At 55.7% G+C, this 15,255-nt stretch overlaps 1 protein-coding gene across 1 annotated transcript in view; it reads right to left on the reverse strand.

Moving 5' to 3' along the window:
* MDGA1 (MAM domain containing glycosylphosphatidylinositol anchor 1) overlaps nt 1-7,331 on the reverse strand; it is a 63,478-nt gene extending 56,147 nt beyond the window's left edge. Inside the window, exon 1 of the mRNA XM_001924567.4 lies at nt 6,324-7,331. Within this exon, the coding sequence (XP_001924602.1) occupies nt 6,324-6,390 (67 nt within the window). The 5' untranslated portion in view covers nt 6,391-7,331. The remainder of the gene's footprint in view (nt 1-6,323) is intronic.

Consider the following 15,255-nt stretch of genomic DNA (forward strand, 5'->3'; position numbering starts at 1 on the left):
TCCCACAGCCGCCCCCCTCCCCAACCGCCTCCACTCAAGCTCTCACTACAGCTTCTCCAGTGGAATCTCCCTACCAGTCTCCCTCCTCCTGACCACAACCTCCTCAAATACAAAGCTGCATGGCTGCCCTGGGCCTAATATGAACTACCTGGGCTCACATCATCCCATCTCCGTGCTTGGGACCCTCTCAACATCATCTCCAACCCAAGATTCCAGCCTACCCACCTCCAAGCATGGGCTTTATAGTCAGCAAATCTGGGTTCAAGCCCAGCTCTGCCACTTGTTCAAGTAACTGTGTCCTTCTGAGCCCTCAGTTTACTCACCCATAAAATGGGCTGCCCAGTGACTCGCTCTTAAGGGATTGTGGGAAGGATTAAAAAGACATGATATCAGTCTGGCCGTAAAGATCAGCAATGTTTATTATTATTTCTTTACTGTTCCAACTCTAACGGCCCCCATTCCCTTTGAACTCACGCTCAAGCCCCAATGAATGACTCATCACTCCCCCTACATACCTGAGTTCTATATCCTCCGTGCCTTTACCAGAACGAGCCCCCCACCTGGGATGCTCTTCTCAGTCCTTACTTGCACTTGTCAAGGCTGATTCAATCCCCCCTCCCAAGGCCTTGGGAGTCACTTCCCCACCTCTGAATTCCCACAGTCCTTTATCTGCCCTTGTCACATGGCATTTATCAAGATCTTCGGAACCACCATCTTGTATCCGATTCCCTCCCTCTCCTTCTCCTTGAGGGCACAGCCTCCGTCTTATTTATCTCAGGAGCCCTGTCAATGCTCAGAACAGGGCCTTGCTCAGTGGAGCTACTCAGTAAACACTCAATGAATCGGGAGAGGGACACCATATTGTTTTCCTACCCCCCCATCCAAAGATCCACTGGGATCGAGGCTCCCAGCCACTTCTCACCAGCTGTGTAACCCTGAGCAAGTCGCTTAACTCTGAGAAACTTGGTTTCATTATCTGTTAAATAGGGACAATAGGACCTGACGTTCTGACCTCTCAGAATGTGACAGAATCGCAAGAGGTAGAGGCATGAAAATGCCTGGCAAGGCACATGGCATTTACACACCTGTAAGATGCTGTTGACTTAACCCACGAGCCTCCCTAAAAAGTTCGTTCCTCTTTGCACAAAAAGATGCCTGAAGACTCAACACTGAACGCACAGTGAGATGTCAAGTGAGTTTTACCTTCTTCCTTATACATATATGTTTTCTCTGATTGTTTTTGCAAAGAACACGTGTTGCTCATAGACTTGTGGAAAAGGGAGATTTCATTGCTTATGGAAAAAAGATTCATTCCTTTGAATTAAGCATCACTCTTGCCTTCCATACCAGCATTTACATGCAATAGGGGCCCCATAATACCTAGTGCCAGCCACCCGCAGATGGGTGCCTGCAAAACAAGGCCTTCTGACTGTGGGGAGGAAGATGCAGATGAGGAGCCACACCAGGTTCACAGCTCTGCCAAGGCACCAGCCCCTGCTCTGCACTCAGTGCCACCGGGCCAGGGGCCAACCCTCCTGGGCCCCACCAAAGAGCTCTCCTCCAGCCTGGGGTGCAGGAAGAGGGGCTTTGGCCACAGGTCAAAACCACTGGGGACCCTTGGGGTGGGGACACAGGAGCTGAAGGGAGACCTGGAGCTTCAGAAGGCCCTAAGGCTAAGAAGTTAGAATAACTCTCATCCTACTGAGAGGCTTGAGGCCAAGGGAGCCCAGGAAAGGCAAGAAGCAATGTGGTGGCCAAGCCCTCCCCCTGCTGGCCACATCTGGAGTGGCAGTGCCAGCTGCACAGGGCAGGGGCCCCAGGCACAGCCCAGCACCTGGGGCCTGGTCAGGCTCAGGTGTCCAGAGGCAGGTCAGATGGGGAGGGCTCTTCCAGGACTGAGAATCCCAAGGCTCTACTTCCCAGGTCTGCTGTTTTTGCCAGGTGGGGCATCTCCTGGCCCAACCTGCCTGAGCCCACCCACAAGGCGATGAAAGGTAAGAGCCAGCGAGAGCAAGGCAGATGAAGGGGAGGGGGGCGGTGGGGGAGAGGAGGTCCTCACACTCCCGCCTCTGTCTCACTCCTCCCAGGCCCGCCTGGGCCTCCTGGGCAGCCGGAGAAGCCGTGGCTGCTACCACTGCCCGGATTTCCACTCCCGCCCCCAGGTATTGATTTCCTGCATCATTCATTTGCCGGGCCTTGGCGGCTGTGATTAGCTCCCTCCATTCTCCCTATGGAGCCCCCCCGCCCATCCCTCCATGTTCCAGCAAAGCAGAGCTAACACCAGGCTCTAGATGAGGCTTTGCCACCCTGGCCCCAGCAGCTCACAACCAGGCCTGGCCAATTACAATTAGGCCCCTTGGCATGTCCCCAGCCTGCCCCTCAAAGGTGCTTTCCTGGCTAGTAAAATTCTCCCGAGCACCCCACCCACACCCCGCAGAGTCCCCTCGTAAGCAGGAAGCACAGATTTCCAGCCTGCAGGATAGGATCCTGACCATCATATGGATCTTGACATCCAGCCTGGGGAGACCTCAGACTGGCTCAGGGGTCAACTTCAACTTGGAGGGGTGGGAGTGCAGAGAAAAAGGAAACAAAACAGCCTGGATTTGTGGACATGAGGCCCTCTCTCTCCCTCGGGCAGCGAAGAGAGAGAGGCATGGACCTTCTTGAGGGCATTTAGAAAACCCCAAGCCTCTGTTTGCCCTGGGGGACCAGAGCTTTCTGATGGCATGACTTCCTTTTCCAGGGGACAGCCAGTTTCAAGGCATGGGATGGAAACTGTAGTGAAAAACCCTGAGGGCCCATACCAGATCAGCACCCAGAAAATGGCATTGGGAGACACACTTCCTGAAATTCCCTCTCCGCACCCCTCAGAGGAGGGGAAGAAAAAAAAAAAAACCTGACTTGGTGATAATTCTGTAAGCTATGTTGCTCTTGTCAAATTATTCAACATCTGTCTTCATGTTCCCACAAAAATTAGCATAGGATAGTAGTTTCTGATGACACCTTTGGTGAAATATTTTGACTTCCACCAGTAAGTTGCAAACAACCTGTCTTAAGGATAATGTCAATTCCCACTCCTGCATATTAAATAATCCAGGGGTTTATTGTGTTTTTGTAAGGGAGAGGAGTCCCGCTGATCTACCCCTGGCTGGAAGTCCAGCAGCTATGGGAGGAGGCGAGGAAGCCAGGATGGAGTAGCGGGTGCTCTCTGATGCAATTCACACACAGGATACTCCTCCTCCATCACCTGGCTACTGCCTTTGTCAAAGAACTAGGCTTCTGGGGCCAGCCCACCCACTCCCTAACCCCTGATTTGCCAGAAAGCAGATTACAGGATCCACCCCGGAGCACAACAAACCGGGTAAGGAGATTGGGAGGCAGGAGCGAAGAGGGGACCGGTTCCAAATGGACCATCTGGTCCAGTACTCAGCTGCTGTAGCATCTGTGTCCCAAAGAAGAGCAAAGCCACCTGACCAGACTGAGAGTACCTCCCTAGCTCTATTGTCAACAACGGACCTCAGAGACGACAAGAGGACACGCAGGGAAGCCGGGCATAAGGCTCCAGGCACCTGCCTCCTACCAACCTCAGCAGAGACCCACAGCCCAGGCCTGATCTTCCTCCCTCTCCTCAATTCAGCTTTCATGTTCATCTGCCCCTCCCTCAGCCACACAGGATGGGAAGATGCTGGGGTCCCCTTCCCCGGACACACTTTTTCTCTTCTGTGCCTTGATTATAACATTCTGCCTCCTTCCTCACCACCAGGGCAGCTGAGGTCCCCTACAGCTGCCAGCCTAGGGCACCATGACTCTCCCTAAGCAGAGGCTCTCAAAGAGACCTGGCTACCCTGCTGAAAACCATCCTAGACAGACTTCTAGGGGAGAAAGAATTTCAAGAAGCACTTCAACTTCCCCCCAGCAGTGGCCCTGTATTCACGCAACAAATATTTGCCCAGCTTCCGCTGTGTGCCAGGCACCATGCTGGCTGCTGACACACAGTGACAGACATGAGTGACCACCCCTCACCCCTACACTCTACTCTCCCAAGCTGCTTCATCTGCTTTGGGGGGTAGGGAGCAAAAGATCTGGCTCTCCATACTATTTCTTAACCCAGACCCAAGGATACAGGGGTTCTCCTCTCTGCAATTCCTGGCCAAAGCTTCTAGGATCACAAAGAACTCAGCAGCCTCTGGCCATCCTCCTCCTCGTCCTTAATGTTCCACTCTCTCCATCCACCTCGATTAAGACTTTTCACCAAGCAATTCTCCTGAGGCTCCATGCTCTCAAAGGGCAAGTGGGAAGAATGTCACCTAAGCAGCCCAGGTTGGCCTGGGAGCACCCAGCCCACCTTGATTTGTCCTGAGTGAGAGCAGCTGGGTCCCAGGCACATGAGGCCGTGGAGAAAACACAGAGAAAGAGGGACACAGAAGCCAGGGGCTCAATCCTGGCCCCAAAGCACTCTAATTCAGGGTCCACAGAGACCACTGTCCCACCTCCTGCCCTCTTTGCTGGGGTTTCCAGGCCAGGCTCAGAGGAGCTTCTTCAAGATGGGTCCCAAGCTGCCCTGGAGAAGGTTGAAGACGCTGGAGGAGAGAGCTGGACAGGAGATGGGCCTGCCAGATCTGCCCAAGGGCACTCGGAGGGAGGAGCGGGCTGGAAGACGGCAGCAAACAGAGAAGGCTCCCATCACTCTCCAGAGCCCCAGGGTGTGGTAAGAAGGCAAAGGGTCCCTCCTTAGGCCACCTCTTAAGGAGGCAGTGAAGCTGCTGGGAAACCTTGAGGAGAAAGGAGAAAGAGAACCCTCCCAGGGCGCTCAGACATCTTCCCCCACCCTGGGGAGGCCGAGGCCTCTGGGACCGGCTCATTGGCCTCCATGCCACAACCTGGCCTCTCTCAGTCCCTGCTGCTTTCTTCCTCCTTTCAGCCCTTTCTGGTCTATGTAAAGGACCAGGCAGGAAGAAACACACAAACTAATTAAGAAGCAGAGTTTGGCCAGAAGCCTGGGCCAGCCTCCCCAGGGAATTAAGCCCCAGCCAGCAAGCTGAGTAGGACCAGGAGGAGGTCACTTCCCAGACACCCTCCATGGTACCCCCTCCCTCTTTCCAAGCTCAAAGAAACAGAACAAGCACCCCGAGAAAGAAGCATTTAGCATCTGCACTTGAGGCTGGCAGCTGAGCAGGCAGTGCCTGTGCCTTTGCCCCCCAACACAATAGGTCAAACCCTCTCCTGATCTAAAGGCAAGTGATTAGGCCCTCGACCTAGAGAAAGAGGGAAAGAGATTCTTCCCCCACTTGAGCCACTCATCACCAAAAAAGTGACCTACACAGACCATGCTGCAGTGAGGAGAAAGTAAAGTAAGGGCCACTAAGCCCCAAGACTTTGCGCTGTGGGTCAGGGCATTGCTGGCTGCCAGAATTCAGAGGGAGGGTCCCTGAGAGGGTTGAGGCCACATGATCCTGAGGGGATGATGCCGACTTGCAGGATCTTTCCTCGGCAAAAGCCACGAGAGAGAAGGGAGAAGGGGTAACCGGAGTCCTCTTGGCGCCTGAGAGCGAGGTGTGGGGACGCGGGAGCAAAGCTGCGTGGTAGGAGGCAGAGTTCGGACACGTAGCTGGATGGGTGCGTGCAGTGTTTGCTTTTCCTGGGGACCGTGGCTGAATGCCTGCGTGCGCGCAGCAAGAATGAAGGTGGGGCTGGGGTTTTGTGGCCACTAACCGGCAACAGAAAGACCTAACTAACTGGCTCAGGAGTGGTCCGAAAAGGGATTCTGGGGTCTTAGGAGCCCAATCTAGGGAATGCCTGCATCCGCTCGGGCTGTCTGGAACCGAGTGAAAGAAGCGAAGCCCAGAGGAAGCGGGGAAGGCGAGCCCGCCGCTCGGCCGCGGTGCTGGCAGCCAGCTCGCCTGCAAGCCGCGCGCAACTCTGGATCGTGCCTCGCTCGGCTTCCACACCAGAGGCCGAGCCAGGGGAGGATGAGGTTTTAGTGCAAGTCCCTTCCCCAGCCGCCGGTGTGCGATCCGTCAGGGTCTCCCGAGCCAGCTGGGTGCACTCAAGGGTTCCGAGTCATTCCTGCCATTGGCAGCGTTTGGAAAGTGGGTACCACCTCCCCTGGCATCCCCGGCTTCACGCCAGACCATACGACCCGTCTCGGTGCTCTGGAGCAGCTAGCTCCATCTCCTCGAGCTCTGGAAAAGGGCGGAGACCCCGGCATCCACTCCAGAGTCTGAGCCGGGGTACCCACCAAACCCCGGCGGCGCGCGCTTTGCGCCTCTTGCAAAGTTTCCGCGCGGTGCTAAGCCGGCCTGGAGCGGCACGCGGGCTCTTACCGTAGACTCCTTGTGCCCGGCAGTGAAAGGGGATTAGCGCCAGAAGTAGAAGGCAGGTCACCTCCATCTTCACGGCCGGTGCTTCATCCCCGCGAGGCGGCGCAGCCCGAGAGGCGCCGGGGGGCGCATCCGCCGGGGCCCCGCGATGCCCCTTGCGTCTCCCGTTCCCGGAGAGGCGACGGAGTAGGCGGCCCCAGCGATGGAGACCGGGAGACTAAGGAGGCGGCGGTGGCGGCGAGCCGGGTTTCTCCTCTGGCGGGGCCGCTGCCCGCGTGGGGACGCAGGGGGCGCTGGCCGGCCCCGGGTGCCTCCGCGCGCCCGGCGCAGCAGCCAGCGCCCCAGCCCACGGAGCCCGGCTGCCGAGCCTCCCCGGGTTCCAGGAGTGTCTGCTCGGTGTTCTGGGCGCCAGGGACCCCTCTGCAGAGGCGGAGGCTCTTGGATCCAACAGGCCACCGACGACTGACAAACTTGTCGTTTCCCCGCCCAGGGGACGACCCTCAGCGGAACGGGGGCGGGGAGGCCCGGGCTCCTCTCGGGTTAATCCGCTGTCTCCAGTCCTGCGGCTGGTGCTGGGGGCTCAACGGCCTGACCCAAGGGGGCTGGGTTGGGCGTCCTCTCGGAGGCAAAAAGCCCCGGCTTTGGCCCTCCTGAGCACGGGAGAAGGGCTGGGCTCCGCCGAGGGGCTAGAGCCACGGGTCCCGAGTCCGCGAAGTTAGCCCAGCCACCGAGGAACCTCGGGGAGCGATCGCGCCCTGGCGCCCCGCGGGACTCAGGAGAGCAATTCCATTCAAGAGAGACCCCAGAACGCGGGGAAAGAAGGAAAGTTTGAGTCGTTTGAAAAATATTCGCGCTCTCGCCGAGGCCGGGGCTGCGGCGCGGGAGCCGCTCGCCTCCTCCGCTCGTCGCGCTCCGCTCCCGCCGTCTGGACGCGGCCCGAGGCTCTCCCGGGCTCGCGCTCTCGGGAAAACCGGGCTGCGCCGCGCCCCAAGTTGATCGTCCCCGCCCCCGCCCGGCGGCCTCCGCCAGCGGGGGCCCAGAGCAGGCGGGGCCGGGCCGGGCTCCCGGGCGCGGCGGCCGCTAGGCTCCGGGCCGCGGGAGCACTCCGCTCGCTCGGCAACTTGGGCTCCGCTGTGCTGCTTTCCCCCTCCTCCGAGCTTTTCATTCCGCGCTCTCCCCCCACCCCGCCCCACACGCCTCCCTCTCTCCTCCCTCCTCCTCGCGTCTCCTCGTTCGGTCTCTCGCTCTCCCACCCTTTGTCGCTCGCTCTCCTGTTTGATTCCCCTCCAGTTAAAAAAAGGAGCCAATTAAAGGCAGCCCAGCTCGCCCGGCCCAGCCTCTGTCCAATTTCCTCGCCTCCCCCAGGACCAATTAGAGAAAACAAAACAGGGCTGGGGGAAGCAGACTGCCTTTCTCTTTCTTTCTCTCTCTCTCTCTCTCTCTCTCTCTCTCCTCTCTCTCTCTCTCTCTCATTCTCTCCCTCTCCTCCCCCCTTCTCTCTCTCCGCCCCCACCCCACCCCCAGCAGGAAAATGTCAGAAAGCAGAAATGGATCCATCCATCCAGAGGACAGTGGCGAAGGGACAAGGGTTTTGGCGCGGGCTCTGCAGCGCGCTCACACACTCGCTCTTCGCCCGCCCTTGCTCACCCGGACCGGGTGCACTGATCCCAGTACGCTAGCTAGGCAGACGCGGACGTTCGCTCCGGGGACTCTAGCCTAGCCTGCGGGGCACTGCACACTTTGTAAATGTTTCGCACTTTGCCGCGGGGGGTGGGGGAGGGGAACTGAAGCGAGGGTCGAAGGGAAAGGCCGGGGCGCCAGCAGTGCTCGGGGTCCTGCAGGCGCGCGAGCTGGTCGCCTGCTGTGGGTCTGCAGGGCTGTCTGCTCCGCCCGGGAGTCCCTCCGCCCCCGGCCGAGCCCCGCCCCTTTCCAGACAGCCGAGGCCTCTCCCCGCGTCAGGCGTGGGGGCCCTCGCCGGAGCAGCTGGAGTAGCCGGGGGCTGAGAGGGCGAGATCAGAGCTCCTCCTGCCCGTGCCTCTGCCCACAGGTTGCCAACAGGTTTGTCGGCAGGACCCCGTAGCCAGAGCTCCCCAGGCCACCACCCCATTCTCCCCAGCTCGTCCCTCTCCCCATCCTGCCTCCCCTCAGGACCTCAAGCGCGCCCAAGCGCCCCAGAGGCGCCCTCTCTTTCAGCAGCCAAGCCAGGGGCCGGCTCCAGCCGCGAGGTCTCGCGCTCCCGGACTCCGCTACCTCCACCCGGCCCTCTGGGAGCAGGGGTGGGAAGAGCGCTGTTCCCGAACGCCGGCGGGGAGAGGCAAAGGCTAGGAAGCAGAGCGGGCGGCCTCCCCCGCACCTCCGATCGCTTCCCCCTACCCCGGTCTGGCTAATCTCACCTGCTCCACCTGTCGCCGTTATTTATCTCGGCGTGTGCGCCAGGATTGTATTAGGGCGGCCCCTGGGAGCGCGGAAAACCGCAGCAGCTAACAAGCCGGGAGATTACCAACCCTCCCCCCACCCCCGGAACTGTTTAATCTCCTGGGTGTGATGGTGGTCCACGACTCTACGCATCTGTCCAAACTCAAAAGAATGGACACCGAAAAGACAACGTTTCAGTTTGTAAATCAAAACAAAAATTCAAATAATAAAAATATGCCATCCCTTTCCTAGGCCCATTTCCTGCTGGGTCCCTCTTCTCCTGTCCTTCCAGGGGCTGCCCCTCACAGGAGCACGTGCCCCCAACTTCTCGGGTGGGGCAGCAGGAGTGTGAGGTGTCAGGAGGAATTCCAGGCAGGGGTGGGGGCGTGGGGGGGACGTGTCTCCAGGTGACACCTCCTCACCTTCCTTTCTGTCTCAGGAAGTCCGAGATCATTTGAAGAATCTTGTTCTCCAGCCAACTTCTTCTTGATTGTACCTCCTCCATTCCCTCCTTTTTATTCTCTCCTTCCTTTCCTGTGGGTCCAAAGGGAACCAAACACAATTTAGTGCTGGGCACCCAGCAGATGCCAGCCAAAGATTTGTTAAAATGATCGAATGATCCCCATCATACCACGGACCTAGGATACCTTCAATGTGCTTCCTGGTAAAAAGCCTTGGTGTCTCGTTTCTCTGTACATAAGCCTGCAACACTGTCTACGCCCCACTACCCGCCCCCCAAAGAGACAAATCCACCTTCTGCCCTGCAGAGATACAGAGCCTCCCCTTCCTAGTCTGAGAAGGAAATGACAGCAATCGAGGGTGTGATGATGAGCAGCTTCTTTTATTGTTATCTTCTGCCCATTATTTGAAAACCATCACCTCCTCCAGGAAGCTCTCGGGGAGTGATCACAGCAATTTCCACTCTCCTCGGCTTTGCTCATGTTGAGTTGAATGAGCACGTATCCATGTCTGTTTTTCAGTTAGCTTGTCCAACACCAAATAGAAGTTAATTGCTCCTCTTTTGCTTTGGGGGTGCATCACTAGTAGACAAGGAACCCAACTGACTCAGCTGCAGTCTCTGAACACCTACTCTAGCCTGGAGGAGAGAGAAGACTCCTGATGAGGGAGTAATAGAGGGGAGGGAGGAGCAGAGGACCAAATTCTAGCCAAGATGGGGTTGAACATTTGCTGCAGCTAATCCACTTGTGAATACTCTGCAGCTAATTGTATGCAGTGTAAATACCTTGACAGCCTGTTTGCCTGCGCCTGTAAATTGTCATCTCCTCCCTCCCCTAGGTGTGCCCTGCCTGCTGTCTCTGAGAGAGCTCTGGGTCTGACAAAGGAGAAGGAAAAGAGCGCTAGGCTTGGGAGCCCTGAGCCCTGAGCTCCAGTCCTAACCTCTCTAGGCTTCAGTGTCTCCAGCTGTAAAGTGAATATAATCCCTATTTCACAGGCTGATCGAGAGAAGCGAGTAATAATAGTAATAGCTGACACCACATGCCAGGCTGTTCTAAGCCCTTCACATGTATTAACTATTTCATTCTCATAACAACTATGGGTGATGGACTGTTATTCTCATAGAATAACAGAAAGATTTAGTGTTTCATGCAGCTTCCAAGTGGCCGAAGTGGGCTCTAAGGACTTGCTCTTTCCCACTGTTGCATACAGAAGAGCTGTAAGGGCCTAGGCATTTAGTAAATGTTTTCATAAGAGGTGTTCCTAGTCTCTTCTGGCATAGAGAACAATTCTCTGGTCCCCAAACTGGGCTCTTGGGGGGCAGGGCACGAGAACTAGGCCACAGGACCTGAGGCTTCCATGAAATGGGCCACTGGGCACAGGGTCAGACTGAGGCTGGACTGCCTAGAGACTCAGTGGTCAGCCCCTAACTGCCACCTCTTGGGTTCCACCCATGATATTCTAAGAAAGACCTCATTATTTTTCCCTAGAGAAAGCCCAGCCTGTGGGCTCCAGGAGGACTAAGTAGCTAGCTACTAACTAGGGGTGTATAAGAGGCCAGAGAACCAGGAGCCCCAGACCCTGGCCAAGCAGCGCAGCTTCGGGCTTTGGTTGTGAGCATGTGTTACCAGAAATCTCCCCCATCACCTTCTGCCTCTTCCTCCATTCACTGGCCTCCAGCAAGTCGGAGCCTGGAAGAGGAAAGAGGGAGAGAGAGGAAGAGTCTTCGCGAGGATGGCGTCCGCGCCCGGCAAGGGGAATTGTGTGTGAAATCATGCAGCAGGAGGAATCGATTCAGTCTAGGAGCAGGACACCTCCTGGTCAGGTAGGGAAGGCTGGCTGGGAGGGGTGAGGAACAGGGAGACTTATGACCCCACTAAAAGACCAGTTTATTAATTCCGGCTCTAACAAATAGCCAATTAATGGTTCCAGCTGCTAATTAGTAAGCAGTTAACTCCCGTTATAAATCGTGCTGCTGGAGACTAGTAATATTGCCATCCCACAATGACACCCTTGGAAAGGAGGGGCTGTAGAGACTTCTGTCGCTTACCAGGGCCTGTAGCCCCCTTCCACTCCCCCCCTCATCCCATACCCCTGGCAGGCTCTCTGCTCGTAGAATGCAGAATTCAGAGCAGGGACTCTGTCCATATGTTCACCATTTATTCATTAAGAAATATTTAATGAGCTCCTGCCATGTGCCAGGCACTACCCTAGGCACTGCAGATTCAACGTGAACGAAACAGACGGGAACCCTTGCTCTTGTGGAGGTAACATTCTAGTGAAGAGACAGCCAATACAGTCTACACATAGTATTTGGATAGTAAGGAAAATATTAAAACTCAGAGGAGGAGTAGGAAATCTGAGGGCGGAAATGTTAGAGAGGGTGTCCAGAGAAGATCTCATTGCCATTTGAGTCATAACCTTAAAGAGGAGAGGGATCAAACCCAATATCTGGGGGAAGAGCATGAAGGGAGACGGGGGAGCAAGCACAAAGGCCCTGTGGCTGCGGCTGAGTAGGTGAGGAGGGCGTAGTAGGAGCTGAGATCAGAGGGGTTAAGGGAGCAGGTCATTTGGGTTATGCGTTCATTGCAGGATGTTGAGTTTTAGCCAGGGAGCTCTGGCAGGGTTATGAACAAAGGAGGGACAGGATCTGACTTTCTTTTAGTGAGCCTACTTTGGCCCTATGTAAGGAGTTGATTGAAGGGGGTGCCACAGCATCCCCTGCGCATGGCATAGGGCCTGGCACTTAGTGGGTCATAAAAATGGTTGTCATATAAGCTGACCAATGAAAATTATGGGGCTAGATTGTGAGACCAGAAACCACAATCACTTTTGAAAAGCCAATTTATTTGGATTCTCTTATCAATTATTTTGCAACCCTCTCCAAGGGTGCACTCACACTTGAATTTTCCAAGGAATTCCACATCCACTATCCTGTTCCGTCCTTAAAATGTGAGATAAGGGAGTTCCCGTCGTGGCGCAGTGGTTAACGAATCCGACTAGGAACCATGAGGTTGCGGGTTCGGTCCCTGCCCTTGCTCAGTGGGTTAACGATCGGCGTTGCCATGAGCTGTGGTGTAGGTTGCAGACGTGGCTCGGATCCCAAGTTGCTGTGGCTCTGGCGTAGGCCAGTGGCTACAGCTCCGATTCAACCCCTAGCCTGGGAACCTCCATATGCCGCGGGAGCGGCCCAAGAAATAGCAACAACAACAACATCAACAAAAAAGACAAAAGACAAAAAAAAAAAAAAAAAAGTGAGATAAGTTACGACACGTGGCCCTGTCCTGTTTTACGGATGTGAAAAGGGAGGCAAAGAGACAGCCACTGACTGGCTTAACAATTACAGAACACACCAGTCCTAGAACAAAAGGATTGAGGGACACAAAAGAGACAGGAGTCCCTCCCCCCTTTCTGGCCACTGTGTCACCACCGGCCCTGCCTTGCTGTGAGGTCTTCCCTCTCTGCGGTCGAGATTCTAGTTTCCACAATGAGCAGATGTGCCCAGACCCCAAAGCCTTGTGAGCTGTGTCAGAGACCTGGATGCTACCGTTTCCCAAGTGAGGGTCACCTGGGCTGTCCTGAGCAGCCTTTGTCCACACCAATGTTAGAACAGGGGAGGTTTTGTTTACCTTTTTTGAGCTGACAGTTCAGTGAATCAAAAGTAATTTGGTTTTAACACCTGCTTGAAAACATATGGTCTTTCCATTCTGAAGAGGTGTAAGGAGCACTGATTTACCCAGCTCTGCTTCCCCACTGAGGGGTCTGGGGAGGGTGTAAATGGCCTGGAGAAGACAGGGTCTCTTGACTATTTATTTGCTAATTTTATGGATATTTATTGGAGTTCCAGTAGTGGCTCAGCGGGTTAAGAACCCAACTAGTATCCATAAGGATGTGTGTTCCATCACTGGCCTTGCTCACTGGGTCAAGGATCCGGAGTTGCCACAAGCTGCGGTGTTTTAAGTCACAGGTATAGCTCAGATCTGGCACTGCTGTGGCTGTGGCATAGGCTGGAAGTTATGGCTCTGATTCAACCCCTAGCCAGGGCACGACCCTAAAAAAAAAATTTTTTTTTTCTTGTCTTTTTAGGGCTGCACCTGTGGCACATGGAAGTTCCAAGGCTAGGGGTCGAATCAGAGCTGTAGCTGCCGGCCTATGCCACAGCCACAGCAATGCAGGATCTGAGCTGCGTCTGTGACCTACACCACAGCTCACGGCAATGCCGGATCCTTAACCCAATGAGCGAGGCCAGGGATCGAACCCCCAACCTCATGGTTCCTGGTCAGGTTCGTTAACCACTGAGCCACGACGGAAACTCCTAAAAATTTTTTTTTAATTAAAAAAAATTTTTTTTAATATTTATTAAGCCAGGCATTGTGCTTACAAAATACTGAGCATCCTGCTGGAGACACCCAACAAGTAAAGATGCTCAGGGAGCCCCTGGTCTAAAGGGGAGACAGAGACCTCTCCTCAGAGAGCCCCAGGCTGAGGAGAGACACAGCCCTGCCCTCAGGGAGCCCCCACCTGTGAGGAGACACAGTGCAGCCCTCACCCTCGGGGAGCCACCCCCCCACCCCCCGCCCCCATCTGAGGGGAGACACAGTCCTGCCCTCAGGCTCCCCACCTGGAGTTGGGAGACTGCTACTACAAGTTCATAGATCATGGTGTGCAAAAGGAGCCAGAGAGTTCCGGTTGTGGCTCAGTGGTAAGGACTCTGACCAGTATACATGAGGATGTGGGATCCATCCCTGGCTTCCCTCAGTGGCTTATGGAGCCAGTGTTAGAGTGAACTGTGGTGTAGGCTGCAGAAGAGGCTTGGATCCCCTGTTGCTGTGGCTGTGGTGTGGGCTGGCAGCTGCAGCTCTGAAAAGAAGAAAAAGGAGCCAGGATATAGACACAGGAACAGACACTTTTAACTGCAATAAAGTATCCATGGCCAGGGTAAATGCCAATGGGACCAGGAACAAGGACATCAGGGGGTGGTCACTCTGACTTCTTGGCTCTTCCAGCAAGTTTGTTTCATCCCCTCAGCCTGGTTGTCTTGCACCCTTCCAAGTTTTAGCCAAGCCCAAGGGCAGCATTTGGCTATTTCTCCCAGTGCAGCTCTCTCTCTGGGCCTGGGCCCAGTTTGAATGTGAGTCTGTGAAGCTGGCCTGCGGTCAATACGCACTAGGAGGAGAACACACTCTCTCTGGGGCCAGGCCCCACCGGTCAGAAGCCCCATCCCAGCCTCACTCCATTGGCCTCCCTGGGGTGACACACCTGGCTAAGGGGGCGGCAGAGTAGCTGGAGGTCAGTTCCTCTCTGGAGGCACCACCTGTTCCTCAAGTCTCGTGAATGTCGCCTCCTACCCCAGCCTGTGAGTGGCATCTATGAGGTGTGCTGTTTCCACCTATGCTGTGAGCTCAAGGGCAGTTTTCGGCTCACTCCCAGCCCCCAGTGCAGGACTGAGTATGTGGTAGCTGCGCCCTGTCAGCTCCTTAAAATGAACCGAGTTGGTTCCCCTGGCTGACTCTGGGCAAGGGCCGAATTATCAGGATAAGGGAGGCCCAAATTACCCAGACATTGTGCAGACTGGGGACAGGCAGAAATAGTGAATGTACAGGAAGAATGTTTGAGTCGTACCCAGGCCACCCGGAAGGAAATTCTAGGGGAAGTAGGCAAGCGAGGGGCAAAACATCCTGGGAACGTCATCCTGTCCACAAATGGCAGGGGACGTGACCCTCCGCTGCTGCCGCAATCTGGGATGCTTTCGAGGATGGGAGGTGTGAGTCAGGTGAGCTTGGGGGCTCACCAGGCTGAGGGTGGCTCTGTCCTCTGGCATCTGCCACCAGGACGCCAGGGAAAGGCATCAAGTTTCGCTGAGCTGGTCTCTCTCACCTTCTCCAGGACAGCTCTTCGGAAGCGGGATCAAATGTTCTCAAGCTTGAAAAGACAGGCAGGGATGTGAGGAGAAAGAGGGAGGGGAGGAGGGGAGTGAAGCTGAGGCTATGCGAGTGGAGAGCCCCCCCCTCCCCGGGGCCAGGCCGGAGGACAGGGCCCGTGATTCTTCCAGATCCTTTTCAAT

This window comes from Sus scrofa, chromosome 7, assembly GCF_000003025.6.
Source record: "Sus scrofa isolate TJ Tabasco breed Duroc chromosome 7, Sscrofa11.1, whole genome shotgun sequence".
In the NCBI taxonomy this organism is placed as follows: domain Eukaryota; kingdom Metazoa; phylum Chordata; class Mammalia; order Artiodactyla; family Suidae; genus Sus; species Sus scrofa.